Consider the following 16,701-nt stretch of genomic DNA (forward strand, 5'->3'; position numbering starts at 1 on the left):
GAAGAACTCCACAAAAAACTCCAAACTTGATCGTTTTTCTGCCGAAAACCCACACATCTGCTCTCTTTGCCTTTTTAAACAAATCTTTTAATGATCTGATTGTGGCATCAATATCAACATCAGTTCATTTCACTACGTTCTTTCATGTTTTTTTTTTTTGGACCTTTCAGACTGCAGCGGGCAAATCCTTGAATTCTGAATAAAAGAAGGTGATGTAACCTCATAAAGCTCCCTGAACGCTCTCCATCTATGACGCCTATACCGAGGTATTTTCCCCCCCTCTTTAATACGACTTCATATATTGTTTTTAAGCTGTGCAGTCTGTCAAGAGGAACAATATAAATGGGACAGGAGGACGTGTCTGTGATCGATGAAGACGAGGCTTATTGCCGTCGCTGAGGGAGGTGCTCGGAGTACGTTTTAAGGATGTAAAATATGTAGCTTTCATTAGAGCCCTCCACTGATGAGGCTGTGGCCCGGGAAAGCCTTTCAGTGAGGGTTTGTAGCAGGTCCTCATTATGAGGTGGAAAGAGAGTTTACCCCTCATGTCTAATAGTCTAAAAGTTAGTGTTGTTAAAAACGGGTCGATTTAAAAATAAAATATCCTCATACTGACTGCACTTGAAGTGATAGTTTGTGTTTTTTTTTTGTTTTTTTTTATGTGGTTTTGTGAGTTTCTGACCCCGGGAGGCTTCATAAAAATCTTCACTTGCTTCTTGTCTATGATGTCTTAAAAATATGTTTGCAACTTTATCTCGCTGTGAGGTGGCCTTTTTTACGACTGGAAACTCAAGTTTGTAGACTATGGAGTTAAATTTGATTCCACTGATATTTGTATGTGTGCGAATTGCGATCCACACGTATTTCTTGATTTCTATGCGTGTTTTGAGAGCCACAAATAAAAAAATCCAATTTGTAACTTGTATATTGATTTTTACAAATAATGATGTCATTTGTAAACGTGACTTTGTAAAAATTTAATTTGCATTTGTGAATTGTGATTTCGCATTTGTGGATCGCCAGAACACGCATTCCTCGCTTCCCACAGTTACAGATTTTTGAGACATTCTTTGCATGAATGTGCAGCTTGTGATCCACGCGTATTTCTTGATTTGTATGTGTTTTGTGATCCACAAAAAAAAAATCCAATTTGTAACGTTTGTCAATTTTTTACAAATAAAGTGTGCATTTGTAAATGACGTGACATTTGTAAAACAGAAATTTGCATCTGTGAATTGTGATCTCGCATTTGTGGATCGCCAGAACACGCATTCCTCGTTTTTACGAATCGCAAAAACACACATTGGAATGCATGGTATATTTGTCTCAGTAATGCCTCCCTTCATCAGCAGATGGCAGTGTTTTCCAAGTAGAATCTAGCTTCAATGAACAAGACACTCATTATTTTTCAAAAAAAAACACAAAAAAGAGTTAAGAGAGTTGTGTGTGTGTGTACGAGTGAGACGGTGACTGGAGCGACAGCGAGAGACTGGTCAGCAGGAGTGCTTTGAGTTTATAACACAGTCACAGTGGGTGTCACAGCTGTTTTTGGGTGAAATAAAACAGTCGCTTTCTCAAGTGCAAAGTGGAGCCTCTGTGTGAGTTTTTTTTTGCCACTGCTGGAGATAAAGTGAACGGGGTTAGCCCTGAAGTTAGCATCAACTTCGGCCCTGGAGGAAACTCTCCGCTGTGCTTCCCGACTATGGTCTGAGCCCCGAACAAGAACGGTTAACACAACACAAGCATTAAAAAAACTGAAATTGTGGACTTGGGAGGGGAGGGGGTAATATTTCGAGATGCACAAGATTAAAAGTGGCAATTATACGAGAAAATAAAGTCGCAGATTTGTGAGATTAAAAGTACATTTCCATGTTATTAAATATATCGACTAACACCCGCGATTTCCCCTGCTGTTTTTGTGTTTTAAACATATGAACCGTATGTATATTGACGGATCAGTTCAGTCTGTGTCTGTCACTTGCTGCCGGCTGCCTCACGCTGCGCTGGGCGAAGAAATAAAGTCAAGTTAAACAAAGTTAAACACTGTTGATTTCTTCCCATGGAGCCGACATTAAAACTATTAAATAGTTTTATATACCAAATACCAAAATTTTTGGTTTAGTAAATGTCTGTCAGTCAGCACTGTGGTTGGAGCAGCTGGCTTGATGGTTTGACCTCAGTCAAGCCGAGTGACCAGCTGACTGACAGAACTGATCAGTAACGAGTCGTTATCCGTTTTTTTCATTTTGATTTTGTAAACGATAACCAGGGAAAACAAGTTGTTTTTTCCTGTTTTTTTTTTCTGGTTTTATTTTTTTATTTTGAGTGTCTTGTTCACGGATTTAAGCTAGATTCTACTTTGAAAACACTGCCACCTGCTGATGAAGGGAGGCATTACTGAGACAAATATACCATGCATTCCAATGTGTGTTTTTGCGATTCGTAAAATCGAGGAATGTGTGTTCTGGCGTTCCACAAATGCGAGATCACAATTCACAGATGCAAATTTCTGTTTTACAAATGTCACGTCATTTACAAATGAACACTTTATTTGTAAAAATCGACATACAAGTTACAAATTTGATTTTTTTTATTTATGGATCACAAAACACACATCAAGAATCAAAGAATCAAATCAAGAAATACGCGTGGATCAAAAGCTGCACATTTGTGTGGATCTGTGCGACTTTCATGCAAAGAATGTCTCAAAAATCCGTAACTGTGGGAAGCGAGGAATGCGTGTTCTAGCGATCCACAAATGCGAAATCACAATTCACAAATGCAAATTTCATTTTTACAAAGTCACGTTATTTTCATTACCCAAGCCGAAGTCACTGAGGTAGTTAGGAAGCTGCCCAGTGGCAAGGCACCGGGAGTGGATGAGATCCGGCCTGAGTACCTTAAGTCTCTGGATGCTGTAGGGCTGTCCTGGTTGACACGTCTCTGCAGCATTGCGTGGCGGTTGGGGACAGTGCCTCTGGAATGGCAGACCGGGGTGGTGGTCCCTCTTTTCAAAAAGGGGGATCGGAGGGTGTGTTCAAACTATCGGGGGATCACACTCCTCAGCCTCCCGGGGAAAGTCTATTCCAGGGTACTGGAGAGGAGAGTTCGGCCGATAGTCGAACCTCGGATTCAAGAGGAACAATGCGGTTTTTGTCCTGGCTGTGGAACACTGGACCAGCTCTATACCCTTCGGTTTGATGGTTTGACCTCAGTCAAGCCGAGTGACCAGCTGACTGACAGAACTGATCAGTAACGAGTCGTTATCCGTTTTTTTCATTTTGATTTTGTAAACGATAACCAGGGAAAACAAGTTGTTTTTTCCTGTTTTTTTTTTCTGGTTTTATTTTTTTATTTTGAGTGTCTTGTTCACGGATTTAAGCTAGATTCTACTTTGAAAACACTGCCACCTGCTGATGAAGGGAGGCATTACTGAGACAAATATACCATGCATTCCAATGTGTGTTTTTGCGATTCGTAAAATCGAGGAATGTGTGTTCTGGCGTTCCACAAATGCGAGATCACAATTCACAGATGCAAATTTCTGTTTTACAAATGTCACGTCATTTACAAATGAACACTTTATTTGTAAAAATCGACATACAAGTTACAAATTTGATTTTTTTTATTTATGGATCACAAAACACACATCAAGAATCAAAGAATCAAATCAAGAAATACGCGTGGATCAAAAGCTGCACATTTGTGTGGATCTGTGCGACTTTCATGCAAAGAATGTCTCAAAAATCCGTAACTGTGGGAAGCGAGGAATGCGTGTTCTAGCGATCCACAAATGCGAAATCACAATTCACAAATGCAAATTTCATTTTTACAAAGTCACGTTATTTTCATTACCCAAGCCGAAGTCACTGAGGTAGTTAGGAAGCTGCCCAGTGGCAAGGCACCGGGAGTGGATGAGATCCGGCCTGAGTACCTTAAGTCTCTGGATGCTGTAGGGCTGTCCTGGTTGACACGTCTCTGCAGCATTGCGTGGCGGTTGGGGACAGTGCCTCTGGAATGGCAGACCGGGGTGGTGGTCCCTCTTTTCAAAAAGGGGGATCGGAGGGTGTGTTCAAACTATCGGGGGATCACACTCCTCAGCCTCCCGGGGAAAGTCTATTCCAGGGTACTGGAGAGGAGAGTTCGGCCGATAGTCGAACCTCGGATTCAAGAGGAACAATGCGGTTTTTGTCCTGGCTGTGGAACACTGGACCAGCTCTATACCCTTCGCAGGGTGCTCGAGGGTTCATGGGAGTTTGCTCAACCAGTCCACATGTGTTTTGTGGACTTGGAGAAGGCTTTCGACCGTGTCCCTCGTTGCATTCTGTGGGGGGTGCTCCGGGAGTATGGGGTCGGGGGCCTTTGTTAAGGGCCGTGCGGTCCCTGTACGACCGGAGCAGGAGCTTGGTTCGCATTGCCGGCAGTAAGTCAGACTTGTTCCCAGTGCATGTTGGACTCCGGCAGGGCTGCCCTTTGTCACCGGTTCTGTTCATTATTTTTATGGACAGAATTTCTAGGTGCAGCCGGGGGCCGGAAGGGGTCTGGTTCGGGAGCAGCTGGATTCCATCTCTGCTCTTTGCAGATGATGTGGTCTTGATGGCTCCTATGAACCAGGAACTCCAGAATGCGCTGGGGCGGTTTGCAGCCGAGTGTGAAGCGGCTGGGATGAGAATCAGCACCTCTAAGTCCGAGGCCATGGTTCTCGACCGGAAAAAGGTGGGTTGCTCCCTCCGGGTCAGTGGAGAGATCCTGCCTCAGGTGGAGGAGTTTAAGTATCTTGGGGTCTTGTTCACGAGTGAGGGACACGCTGGAGTGACTATGTCACCCGGCTGGCCTGGGAACGCCTTGGGGTCCCCCCGGAAGAGCTGGAGGAAGTGTCCTGCGAGAGGGAGGTCTGGGCGTCCCTTCTCAGACTGCTGCCCCCGCGACCCGGCCCCGGATAAGTGGTAGAAAATGGATGGATGGATGGACGTTATTTTCAAATGACATCTTTATTTGTAAAAATCAATATACAAGTTACAAATTGGATTTTTTTTATTTGTGGATCTCAAAACACGCATACAAATCAAGAAATACGTGTGGATCGTAATTCGCACACATACAAATATCAGTGGAACAACTTTAACTCCATAGTAGACACACCAAACCCCATAGAGAAAATCTGCGATTTTAGCTTGCGGGGACACAGGAGCAGCTGATCTACTGCTGCCTCGTGTGGTCACTTGTGTCACTGCAGTAAATCTGAACAAAGGATTTCAAATGCCGAACTCGCTAATTAACACATTTAAACTTTGTGATGAAGGCAGCAGTGGATCAACAACTCCTTTGTGCTGTGATGGAAAATCGCTGATTTTCTCTATGGGGTTTGGTGTGTGAGATAGCAATTTATAGAATCGCTAGAAAACACCGCTTTAACAGTGCTATAAAGCAGTGAACATATTCTTGCAGGTGTGAGCTGTGTGTTTAACCCTGTAAGACCCACGGTTGTAAAAATTACAACGTTACATTTAGCCATCCCAAAAAACAATGTTATATTTTATATATTTTTTTACCACATGTACATAGTCATTGGGTCTTATTGTTCAGTCTATCAATGTTAGTGGATGTTACATTTGTTTATAAGTCCTGATTTATGACCATGAACGCACACAACCTTTCAAGATTTCATTGGACTGGATTCATCAGATTCAAGTAAGTAAAATGTCTTTTATATTTTTTTTGGTTGTTATTATAATGTGTAGATCATGTACATATTTAGTTATTGTGGAATAGATGCATCACATTTCATTTAGAGCTTGTTACATTTTTGTAATTTTACAACACTGGGTCTTCATGGTAGTCAAAATAGCAGGCTTGTTACAGTGGACACAGACAGGTTGTATTCCCTCCACAACATCACTGCCTTAAACAGAGTGTTTTCTTTATACATGAACAGTATATATTACATACATTATACCCTTGTGTATTGTTCTGGTCAAATTTGACTGATTTAGTTTTATGTCTAAAGAAATATATAGTTAATTTGATCAGACTGAGCTAAAATCCCATGTCTTTGTCCACAAAGAGGATATCAACAGACAATTCAGTTCTGGGAAAGGTGTAAATGTTCCTGAATGTGGGGTGTGGATGTAAGTTGGGGTTTGCATGTTTTTCTTTTAGTATGATAAGTAGAGACCATAGGCTCAGACAATTACATTTACATTTAGGGCATTTAGCAGATGCTTTAGTCCAAAGCGACTTACAATCAGCAGACAGTATTGTCTGCCTTGAAAGCATTTCTACCCAGAGGACTTGGTCCACCACCCTATCTATTCCTTCAGATTATGTACTACTATATAAAAAGCATATTTATACATGTTAATTTGTTGCCTTTTTTCCCAGAATGCCACCAGCAAGGAGAGAGCTGTGATACAGTGTGCAGGATGTGATTGATATCATCTAAACTGGAGAGAGTGAAGTTGAGATGGAACTCAATGACACTGATGAGAGTGATGAAGACTCAGATGAAGACTCAGATGAAGATGTCTGTCAACAAGTGGACAAAGAAAACCAACCACCCATGGACTGTCCAGCTGATAATTATGTGGACATCGAGCCAAAAACACACAAACACATCATGCACAGTGACAGGTGTCGCTGGCCGAAGAAATATTTCATCAGTCACAACACTGATTTTTCTGGTCTGGATTTCATCTTCAGGCAAAGAGAGTCCAGCAACACAGACAGTGACATCATGAAGCCTCTGAATGCTCAGAAGAGATTATCCAAGAGATGTACACACCTGTTATTGGATGAACACAAGGACATGAAGACAGGGAGAGGATGCTGCAATAAAGGATTCACCAACACACAATGCAGCAAGTGTAATGTTCACCTTTGCTTTTCAGAGGACAAGAACTGTTTTTAGGACTTTCACTAACAATGAAAGATTGTCATGAAAAGAAAAAAGGAATGAAGAAGTTGCTAGAAAAAACTAGTTTTATCCTGTTTATTTAGTTATTTATTTTTAATAAATGATTTCATAAAAATATGACTAATGTGTGATTGTTTTTAATGTTATATACATTTATGGAGCTAAGTAAGCAATCAAACCTGCAAATGAAGCCTAAGTAGTTCTAAATTGTTGTTCAGACAAAGTGAGTACAAATACAGACATTCTGCTACCACCAAAGCCCAACGTTGCAAAATTACAAAATTTCTCTAAAAACCTACATAAACATTTTTTTTCCAAAAACTCTTTGATTTCTGCACCAAAGGCCTCCAAAACAACATCTGAAAGGTCAAATATTTTTTTATTTAAATTTTATATAAATTTGGGTCTTGCAGGGTTAAGTGTTTAAAAGTCACTTTTTCCTGAGCTCTTATTGGCTTGAGTGGCTTCATAAATCCCTGTTAATTCACTTGTGGTTTTCGTCCCGTAGGCTTAGGTTTTTATCTCATGTTTATCCAAATGTCCCACTTCTGTGTCTGTCAGCACGGACACTCACTGGTTTATTCATCACTATAATCTGCAGTGGAAAACCCTCTCAGTCAACACTGGAGGACATGGCGTCTCTGATGATGATGATGATGATGATGATGATGATGATGAAGACCTGGAGACATGAAAATCCCTCCAGGATCACATTCCACCTCTGTCAGTAAAGTGTCGTGCCTGACTTTGGTATCTGTCCCTCTCTTGGAATATTTTTGTGTCCTCGACGATGAGGTCCACACTCCACAGCGTCTTATTTACGCTCTGCTTTATTCATCTTGGATGACTCTCATTGGAAAGAGTGGACAGACATGCCAAAGCCCACCGGGTCAGAGACAGAGTTACCACCCTCTGTTTGTCCTGTCATGACCACACACACACACACACACAAGGTCACATAAAAGCAAGTCACATATGCTAGTTTAAGTAAAATCGACTTCACTTTACATCTACAATATCCTAAGAAATATATTCACCACTTTATCTTGCTCTTTGACGACCTTTTCATGACCGCGCACTCTCCCACACCAAACCCCATAGAGAAAATCGACGATTTAATGCCACAGCACATAGGAGTTGTCGATCCACTGCTGCCTCCATCTCGAAGTTCAAATGTCTTAGAAAAAGAATAACGTCCGTTGTGGAGGTGTTTCACGAGCGACAGTGTCTTCTGACTCTGGGTCAGACTCCGGGTCAAAGTCATAAAAGGGACTGCGTTAAAACAATGTTTTGATAATGAGTAGCAGTGCATCCACCGTTCCAGAGGGGGGAGCTGCGCTTCTGAGAGCGGTGTGCTAATTTTGTCACTTCCGGGTATTGGCCAATCACAAGACAATTGGGAAGGCTCTACGCTGGCTGGCCAATCACAACACACTCTGTCAGATTTCAGTCTGAAATAGAGCGACTGACCAGAGCGTCAGAAAAGAGAGATTTGTATCGACTCGTTTACAGCAACTAGGAGGTTTTTGACCATAAAAACAAGTTAATCTATGTAAGTAGACCTCCATAACTAACATATTTGTGCGATAGGACCACTCTGTGTGAGCTTTAACTTAGTGGCACAAAGTGACAACACGAGGCAGCAGTAGACCAGCAGCTCCTGTGTCCCCACAAGCTAAAATCACAGATTTTCTCTATGGGAAAGACAATTATGAGTATCCACTTAAAAAAAAAAAAAAAGACGTGAAATAATAATAATCTACGTTGGTTTAAGTCTGCAATACCTTAATAACGTGTTCACGTCTTTATCTCACTGTGAGATGGACTTTTCCAACAGGAAACTGACGTTTGTAAACCACTCACTCTCCCACACCAAACCCCATATAGAAAATCGATGATTTAACACACAGGAGTTGTTGATCACTGCTGCCTCCATCACTAAGTTCAAATATGCTATTTTGTCAATTCGGCATTTGACAAACTACGTTCAGATTGACCTCAGTAATACAAAGTGACCACACGAGGCAGCAGTAGAACAGCAGCTCCCGTGTCCCTGTGAGCTAAAATCACAAATTTTCTCTATGAGGTTTGGTGTGGGATTTACGAACTTCTGTCTCACAGCGAGATAAAGTGCCAGATATATTCTTTAAACACCATAGACTTTTGTTAAAGGTCTTCTTCTTCAATGGACACTCAGGCTGGCACAAAATGGCCGCCTCCATAAAGAAACACCCTTGCTTTAAGTAAAGATAAAAGGCATCAATTACAACAGTATACATACCAGGACCTTTTAAGTGGCTAACGTCTGCCAGTTTCACATCCGTGTTTCCAGACTTGGCGTCACAGCGGGGGGGCGCACACGGCGAACCAAGTCACCGCTGCCTTTGTGTCTGCGACCACACGGCTACAACTCTCACTTTAAATTAAGCCAGCCCTGTGTCACTCTGCCGTCTCCACCACATTTAAAGCTTTGAGTGACATTCGCGTCGACTCGAATCTCTACTGTGAGACGCTTTTATAGCGCTTGTCGTCCGCCGTGCAGGCAGCTCCTCGACTCTTAATAATAAAGCATTCTGCTTCATGAAGGCCCTGATTCATGTTTCAAAGGCTGCTGCATATCTGGAGTGGGAATAATTCAGGCGCTGGGTCTGATCCAGGCCCAGAACTTTGATCCCTCCTGGAGATCTGTTGTTTTTCCCTTTTGTTTTATCCTGTGAGAAACCAGAGCTCTGTAATAGATTCATTAGCCGTTGGTTTGATGCTTGTAGCTGTCGTCAATATGCCCCCGAGACGGCCGTGGCACCGTCGTCGATGTGCATGGGTGGTAATGGAGCGCTGAACGCACTCATCACACATGTAACATCCCTGAATGCTTTCCGTGTGAATGTGTAATTGCTCTTTAGATAACTATCAGAGGAATGCCTTGATGTGATGAACGAGGAAGATGCAATCACATCTGATGCTTAATGAACGTATGTGGGAGTCCCGAGGATATGGGAGCGACGTCGATGCTGCTGCTCCTCTGTTGACTGATGACAGATGTAGTGACCCGCCTCCTCGTCTTCTCATAACTGTGATTAAACCACAGGAACAGCAAAAAAATAACAGGCCTTAAATCTTGAATCTGTTCCCTTTGAGTCCTCAGAGCTCTTGCCAATTTTAGAGATATCAAGGCATATTTTAAAGGGATAGCCCAGGGTTCCTTTGAAGTGCGCTGGTACGAGGCGCTGACATAAAGTGAAGTGAGCGCCGGAAACCGGACCGAGACATGGATTCTTACGCTGTCTGTGATAACACGGCTGCAAGCTTAAGTCTGCAATACATTAAGATTATTTTTAACCCTGTTGTCTTAAAGTTAGATCGGGTTTTCCAACAAGAGAAAATCACTGATTTTAGCTCACAGGGACACAGCAGCTGCTGGTCTACTGCTGCCTCGTGTGGTCACTTTGTGTCACTGGGGTAAATCTGAACGAAGTTTGTCAAATGCCGAATTGACAAAATAACATATTTGAGCTTAGAGATGGAGGCAGCAGCAGTGGATGGATGACTCCTGTGAACTCCTATGAGCCGTGATGTAAAATCTATGAATTTCTCTATGGGGTTTGGTGTGGGAGAGCGAGTGGTTCACAAAATTCAGTTTCCTGGTAAAAAAAATGTCCGTCTAACTGTGAGATAAATTGACAAACAACATTTTTAAGACATTTTAGAACATATATCTTCGTTTTTTAACCGAAAACTGAAGTTTGGAAACTGTTCCATCTCCCACACCAAACCACATAGAGAAAACCAGAAATTTTAGCTTGCTGTGACACAGGAGCTGCTGGTCTACTGCTGCCTCGTGTGGTCAATTTGTGTCACTGAGTTAAATCTGAACAAAGGATTTCAAATGCTGAACTCGCTAGATAACACATTTAAACTTAGTGATGGAGGCAGCAGTGGATCAGCGACTCCTGTGTGCTGTGATGTAAAATCGCTGTTTTTCGCCATGGGGTTTGGTGCACGGAGTTAGTGTTTGAGAAATCTAGTGAGATAAAAACAGCAAACACATGTTTAGGACATGATAGACTTAAAGTGATAGTTCGGAATTTTGAACATAAGACCTATTTTCCAACTCAGCCGGTGTGATGGAGACATCTGGAGACATTTTCAAGAAATTTCATTCAGTTCTTCTAGTTGCCGAGTTCCCTGGTGCTATGGCTAGCGCAAGTCAATGATACAAGTTAGCATGGCATTAAAAACACTCATACTGACTCCACAGTGCACCCGAGGCAAATTGGATTGTAACGGCAGACTATCGATGTACATATCTATGTAGATTTAATTACCGAGCACTGTGAGCGCCCCCATCCCTTTAAGACAGGATGGTAGGTGCTGACACTGAGAGCCTCTGGATCACATTTAAAGCGTTCATATTTAGGTTCTTCTGTGTTTCCATCCCCTGTGTTGCTTTAATCAATGAGAGGCTGGAGTCACTGATCTGTTGGAATGGAAAATCTGTGTCATCTGACTACCCCTGCCCCCCTCACCATCCCCAACCCCACCACCACCTCCACTGGTTCTGATTAGGGACCAGCGCTCCGGGAGTTCTGCATCCCAGGTCCGTTGCTCCCATGAACCACAGTCAGGCCTGATTCCACACTCTCTGCTGTGACACCTCGTCATTTTCCCGCTGAATAAACAGAGCTGTGAGAATTATTTTATTCGACAGTTTATTACAATACAGCCTAGAAGCACAAAAGACACTTTTGAGTAATTATATAATATCAGAAATGTATGATATTATATACAAACAATAACTTTAACAAACACAGACATGCTGCATACCCACAGAAAGGTCAGAGACTCAGCTAAAAGCTCATATAAACCATTCTTATGTTCACCAAACACAGTTAAAACACAGATGGTTACGGAAACAGTGGAGAATTCACAGATTCCAGCGGTATTTTTATCACTCTACGACCAAGATTCACGGATCCAGCCCCAAAATAAGAGCAAAACAACAACTGACTTTCAAGAAATACAAGTGGAAATGTTGTCTTACCTTTGCTGTTTATCAAAACAAGTTATTCCCACTGGAACAAAACTGCTTCTCATGAAGAACTACACTTCCCAGCATGCTTTGGGGACAAATCCCAGTCTCATTGATCATTTACTTTGTATTTTTCAACAGTATTATTTTGTTACAGAAAAGATAGACATCTTTGGTTATTTATTTATTTATGTTCAAATCTGTTCAGTGTTCCAAAATATTTGTTATTAAATGTTACATTAAGTTGCTATAAGTAAATTTTTAAGGTTTTTTCTTTTATAAATCGTGGAATGTATCGAATCGTGCGTCAACAATCGTGATACAAATCGAATCGTGAGTTTGTGTATCGTTACAGCCCTAGTAGTGACTCAAATCTGTTCTGCTTAATCCCAGTACAATAGTAAATTAGCTGCTCTTCTTCTTCTTCTTCTTCTTCTTCATCAGTTTCTTCTCATAATCTTCAGCAGGCTGAAACACTATGAGGTGCAATGCTGCCCTCTACAAGGTAAAAATGACTCTGTTCTCATATAATAAGCAAGATTATGCTTCATTACGTGAACCAAATTCTTTGACCAGGTCTTTCTTTTTTGTATTTTGATGCTTTACGTTAGGGTTACGGTTGGTGTTAGGGTTGGAGTTATGGTTGGGGTTCCGTCTCAAGCTGCTTCATCAAATCTATTTTGTCAGAAAGCTCTTAGTTAATGATTCCAGGTGGAAAACCTGAGCATAAATCTGCGTGAGGAACAAAGTAAACCTTCCCTCGAAAGATGGAAAACGGGTCGTTCTCGGCCCTCGTTGAGAAACTAAGTCAAAGTAAGGAGTAGCTGTTGCCCGAGGACTGAAAGTCTGCTGAGTGAAAACCATCAGAAGTGTTTGTGGAGAGAGAGAGAGAAGAAGAAAGAGATACAGAGGAGATGAATCAGAACAGAAACGGAATGAAGTCGCTGCTTTTGTCTCCATGTGCGGTTCCGTCTTTACGTCTGTCCAATATCACGTGCTGTAAATCTCAAAGTAGGCACTCGTTCTTTTGCCTCTCAAGCTTCAGAGGACTTGACTTTAAAGGCATGCTTAAGGTTTTTTTTGAAGTGTGGTTGTATGTAAATAAGTAGAGGCACTGACTGTACAGTGTGCGCCCCCTGCTGGGCCCCCCTGCACCGAAAACCAGCCTGAGAACACTTCATCTTCATCTGAAACGGCCTTTTCCAAATGGAAACGTTAACTTTGTACTCCCTGCACCAAACTCCATTCAAAAAACCATTGATTTTACCTCAAGGCAAACGAGAGTTGTTGATGAACGGTTTCCTCTGTTATTAAGTTCAAATGTCTAATTTTACTTTGGTGTTTGAAAACCACCATTCAGATTCACCTCAGTGGCACAACGTGACCACACGAGGCAGCAGCACACCAGCAGCTCCTGTGTCCCCCATGAGCTAAAATCGATGATTTTCTGTATGGAGTTTGGTGTGGCGGATTTGAGTGTTTTATAAACGTTAGTTTCCAGGCGTAAAATGCTGTTTAACATTGAAATAAAGCAGTGAACCTGTTCTTAAAGGTCCCATATTATACCCTATTAACCCAAGTTAAACTAGGTCCTGGTGCCCTAATGAACATGTCTGTGTCATGCTTTAGTCAAAATATCATAAGGATGAAGCACAATAGCAGTTCAATAACTCTGCCAAAACAGCCTTTTTCAGAACGCTCGGTTTTGTGCCTGATCATTTACATGTGAATGAGACCCAGATAAACACACATCCACTGCTTCCAGGGGAGTGTCGATCTAACTTACTATCCACAGACATACTGTCGCCACTTATCACCTATTGTCATGCACAGTCGTCCCAACCCCCGCTCCATATACCCCATAGTAATGTCTGTTTACCCGTTGTTACTGCGTTTCACCGTAATGCATAGAGTGACCACGATTTTGGCTTCTCGCGATCATAAAAAAATCGAAGAAAAACGATTAATGCGCCGCGCGGCGCAGCGTGTATGTAAGTTCCCATGCTAGAAAAAGACCCTGAACGCACCAGTGTTACTGCGGCTGAAAGTAACGTGTGTGGTTGAGAAGAAATGTAGGACAACATCTACATCTTTCTGCAGTGCTTTCAAACGCGTGCTCCTCATATCACCGATCCACACATGCCACTCGCTAACTGCAGGCACTTAACTGGTGCGTTCAAGGTGTCCCTCTAGCATGGGAATTTACACACACGATCAACAACAAAGGGCTTGTGAAGCTTGTGAACATTTTTTTTAATAAATAAAATATATCCACTGGACACAAAAATCTTCTGTTGCTGGAAGTTTATGTAAAACACTGTGCTCCACTGTGCAGCCACTCTTCCTACCTCGCCTGCAGTCTCGTATTTCACAGGGACAAGGGGGAGCTACGGTGGAGCTGTGAAGTACTCTGTGAAGTACTCTGCCTGGCGGGGTGCCAACATTCACGGTGAAATGTCCGCACTGTCGTCACTTGGTCGGGAGGTGTAAACATCGCGTGTTTTATTGCCTATACTTACAGAAAGGGGAACCACTAAAACATGACTGAGTCTTGTTTTTTCTCATTTTGGGGACTGGTATGGCCCACTGAGTCCCAAATATAAGTACTAAAAGATTAAAAAGTTGATTTTGCACAATAGGGGACCTTTAAAGCATTGTAGACATTAGGCATGTGTAGATTTTAGTGGATGAGTCTTTTGTTAAGTGGCTAAAAATCAAGTTTTTCTGACATTTTCAGTACGTCTTCACAAAACTTGAACTATTTGTTTAATTGACCTTGATTCTCTCACTCAGGTTAAAAGCTGTGTAATCAGATTGACCTTCAGCTCGTGAAGCTGCTTTTATTTGTCCTTCGCGGCAGATGCCACCAGCACATGTCAGGAAATGAGAACCTGAAAAACCTCTGGTCACCAGAACATCCTTCAGGGGAAGTTCAGCGTCCAGGTTCACCGTCGCTCGTCGTCATCGACCAGAACAAGCAGCTGATGCTAAATTTGAAACATCACGTCGATGTTGCGACGTCCCCTCCTGGAACATCCTGGCACTGGTTTAACGCTGCTGTTTCCCGTTAGCTTGAATCAGCTAACTTAATCCCGGCAATCACCAGAAACCGAAGCTCTTGGACAAACGTTTGGACGACCTGAGCTGTAAACTCAGAGATAAACAAGTGCATCTCCATGAGGATGTTAGCTGAGTTAGCGCCGTCTTCTGTCTCTAATTTCCTCTCTTTCTTTCTTTCTTTCTTTCTTTCAGGACAGCGAGCGTTGGGAGGCGTCAATCGTGAAGGTCGCTGAGATCACTTCAGCACTGATCCGTGAGAGGAGCCCCGCCTTGGTGGGACAACTCCTGCAGGCATGAAGGGAAGCAGCAGCAGCGCAAAATATCCTCTGATGAATACTGCGCGGGATGTGACGCTTACGTTTTCTCTTTTAATCTGAAAGTTAAAGGGACTTTGATGAAGAGTTGACGCAGCAAAGACCCAGAAACCCTGACTCCCCCTTGAGTGTATGAGGTACAAATACACAGAACAGATTTTATCCACTTGATAAAAGTCAAAAGTCTCATCTTTATAAAATCTATGCCTGCTTTAGTCTCTTATATCTTAATTCACTCATAAAACAGCCTTTTACAACTTGACATTTCTGTCGACGTGTAAGCTTCTCACTCTCCCACACCTGATTCCATAGAGAAAATTGACGATTTTATGTCACAGGCACACAGGAGTTGTTGTTCCACTGGAATTCACTGATGGAGGCATTGGTTTATCCCAGTGTTCTATAACTGTAACTTCGGCTTTCAAAAAGTTTCATTCAGATGTCCCTCAGTGACACAACGTGACCACACGAGGCAGCAGTACACCAGAAAGCAAAAGAACGCTGATTTTCTCTATGGGGTTGGGTGTGGGAGAGTAAGGGATTTACAAAGTTTCCAGTCAGAAAAGGCTGCTGAATGGTGAGATAAAACTCTAAACATGTTGTCAAGCTAATCTGTCCCTGCTTGGCATTTCTGTCTCAAGGTGGCCAACAGGGGGCACTGACACCTCAGTGCTGACTTCGTGTCAGTACCTTGTAGATGAGATAAACAATTAGCATTACATTACTAACTACCTCCAATTAGAAGAAGAATTCTCTCCTGCACCAAACTCCATTGAGAAAACCATTGTTTTTAGCCTGCAGGGACACACACAGCTGCTGGCCTGCTGCTGCCCCGTGTGGTGAGTTTGCATCACTCAGATTAATCCAAATTAAGATTTTGAAACACAGACGTCACTAAATAACACAGTTGAACTCTTTAACACAGACAGCAGTGGATCGACCCACTCCTGTGTGCAGTGATGTAAAATAGTCACTTTTCTGAATGGACTTTGGTTGCAGAGAGTGAGCCGATTACAAACTGACTCAAACTTCTGTTTCCGGTCAAGAAAAGCATGTTACGGTGAGATAAACCTTAAATAATCCACTATTTTTGCAGGATACATCACCAATAATGAAATATTAACAATAATATTTTTGTATTCCATTAAAACTGCTTGTTTAAAACAATAAAGAAGTGTTTTTATATATATATATATATATTTTTTTTATTTGGGGTGTCAAATTATCGCATTAATTGTGATTAATTAATTACAGTCATCATTAACGCGTTATGTTTTTTAATCGCGTTAATCTCTTCTTTACTGATGTCCCCGCTACCGGGGGCAGCGTCAGATGCAGCGACAAAAGCGTCATAAAACCATGTCTAACTTTAACAAACCTCAGAC

At 42.1% G+C, this 16,701-nt stretch overlaps 1 protein-coding gene across 3 annotated transcripts in view; it reads left to right on the forward strand.

Annotated features, from left to right (window-relative positions):
* The window catches only part of crppa (CDP-L-ribitol pyrophosphorylase A), a 72,564-nt gene extending 56,140 nt beyond the window's left edge, over positions 1–16,424 (forward strand). For 2 of the 3 annotated variants that reach the window (XM_083898423.1, XM_083898425.1), the window contains one exon: positions 15,195–16,424. In XM_083898423.1, the coding sequence (XP_083754549.1) occupies positions 15,195–15,299 (105 nt within the window). In that variant the 3' untranslated portion in view covers positions 15,300–16,424. Of the gene's footprint in view, positions 1–170; positions 247–15,194 lie in introns of those variants that run through there. The other variant, XM_083898424.1, reaches the window with a different exon arrangement.
* The last annotated feature ends 277 nt before the right edge of the window (positions 16,425–16,701 follow it).

Source organism: Microchirus variegatus, assembly GCF_963457635.1.
Source record: "Microchirus variegatus genome assembly, chromosome: 1".
Classification (NCBI taxonomy): Eukaryota; Metazoa; Chordata; class Actinopteri; order Pleuronectiformes; family Soleidae; genus Microchirus; species Microchirus variegatus.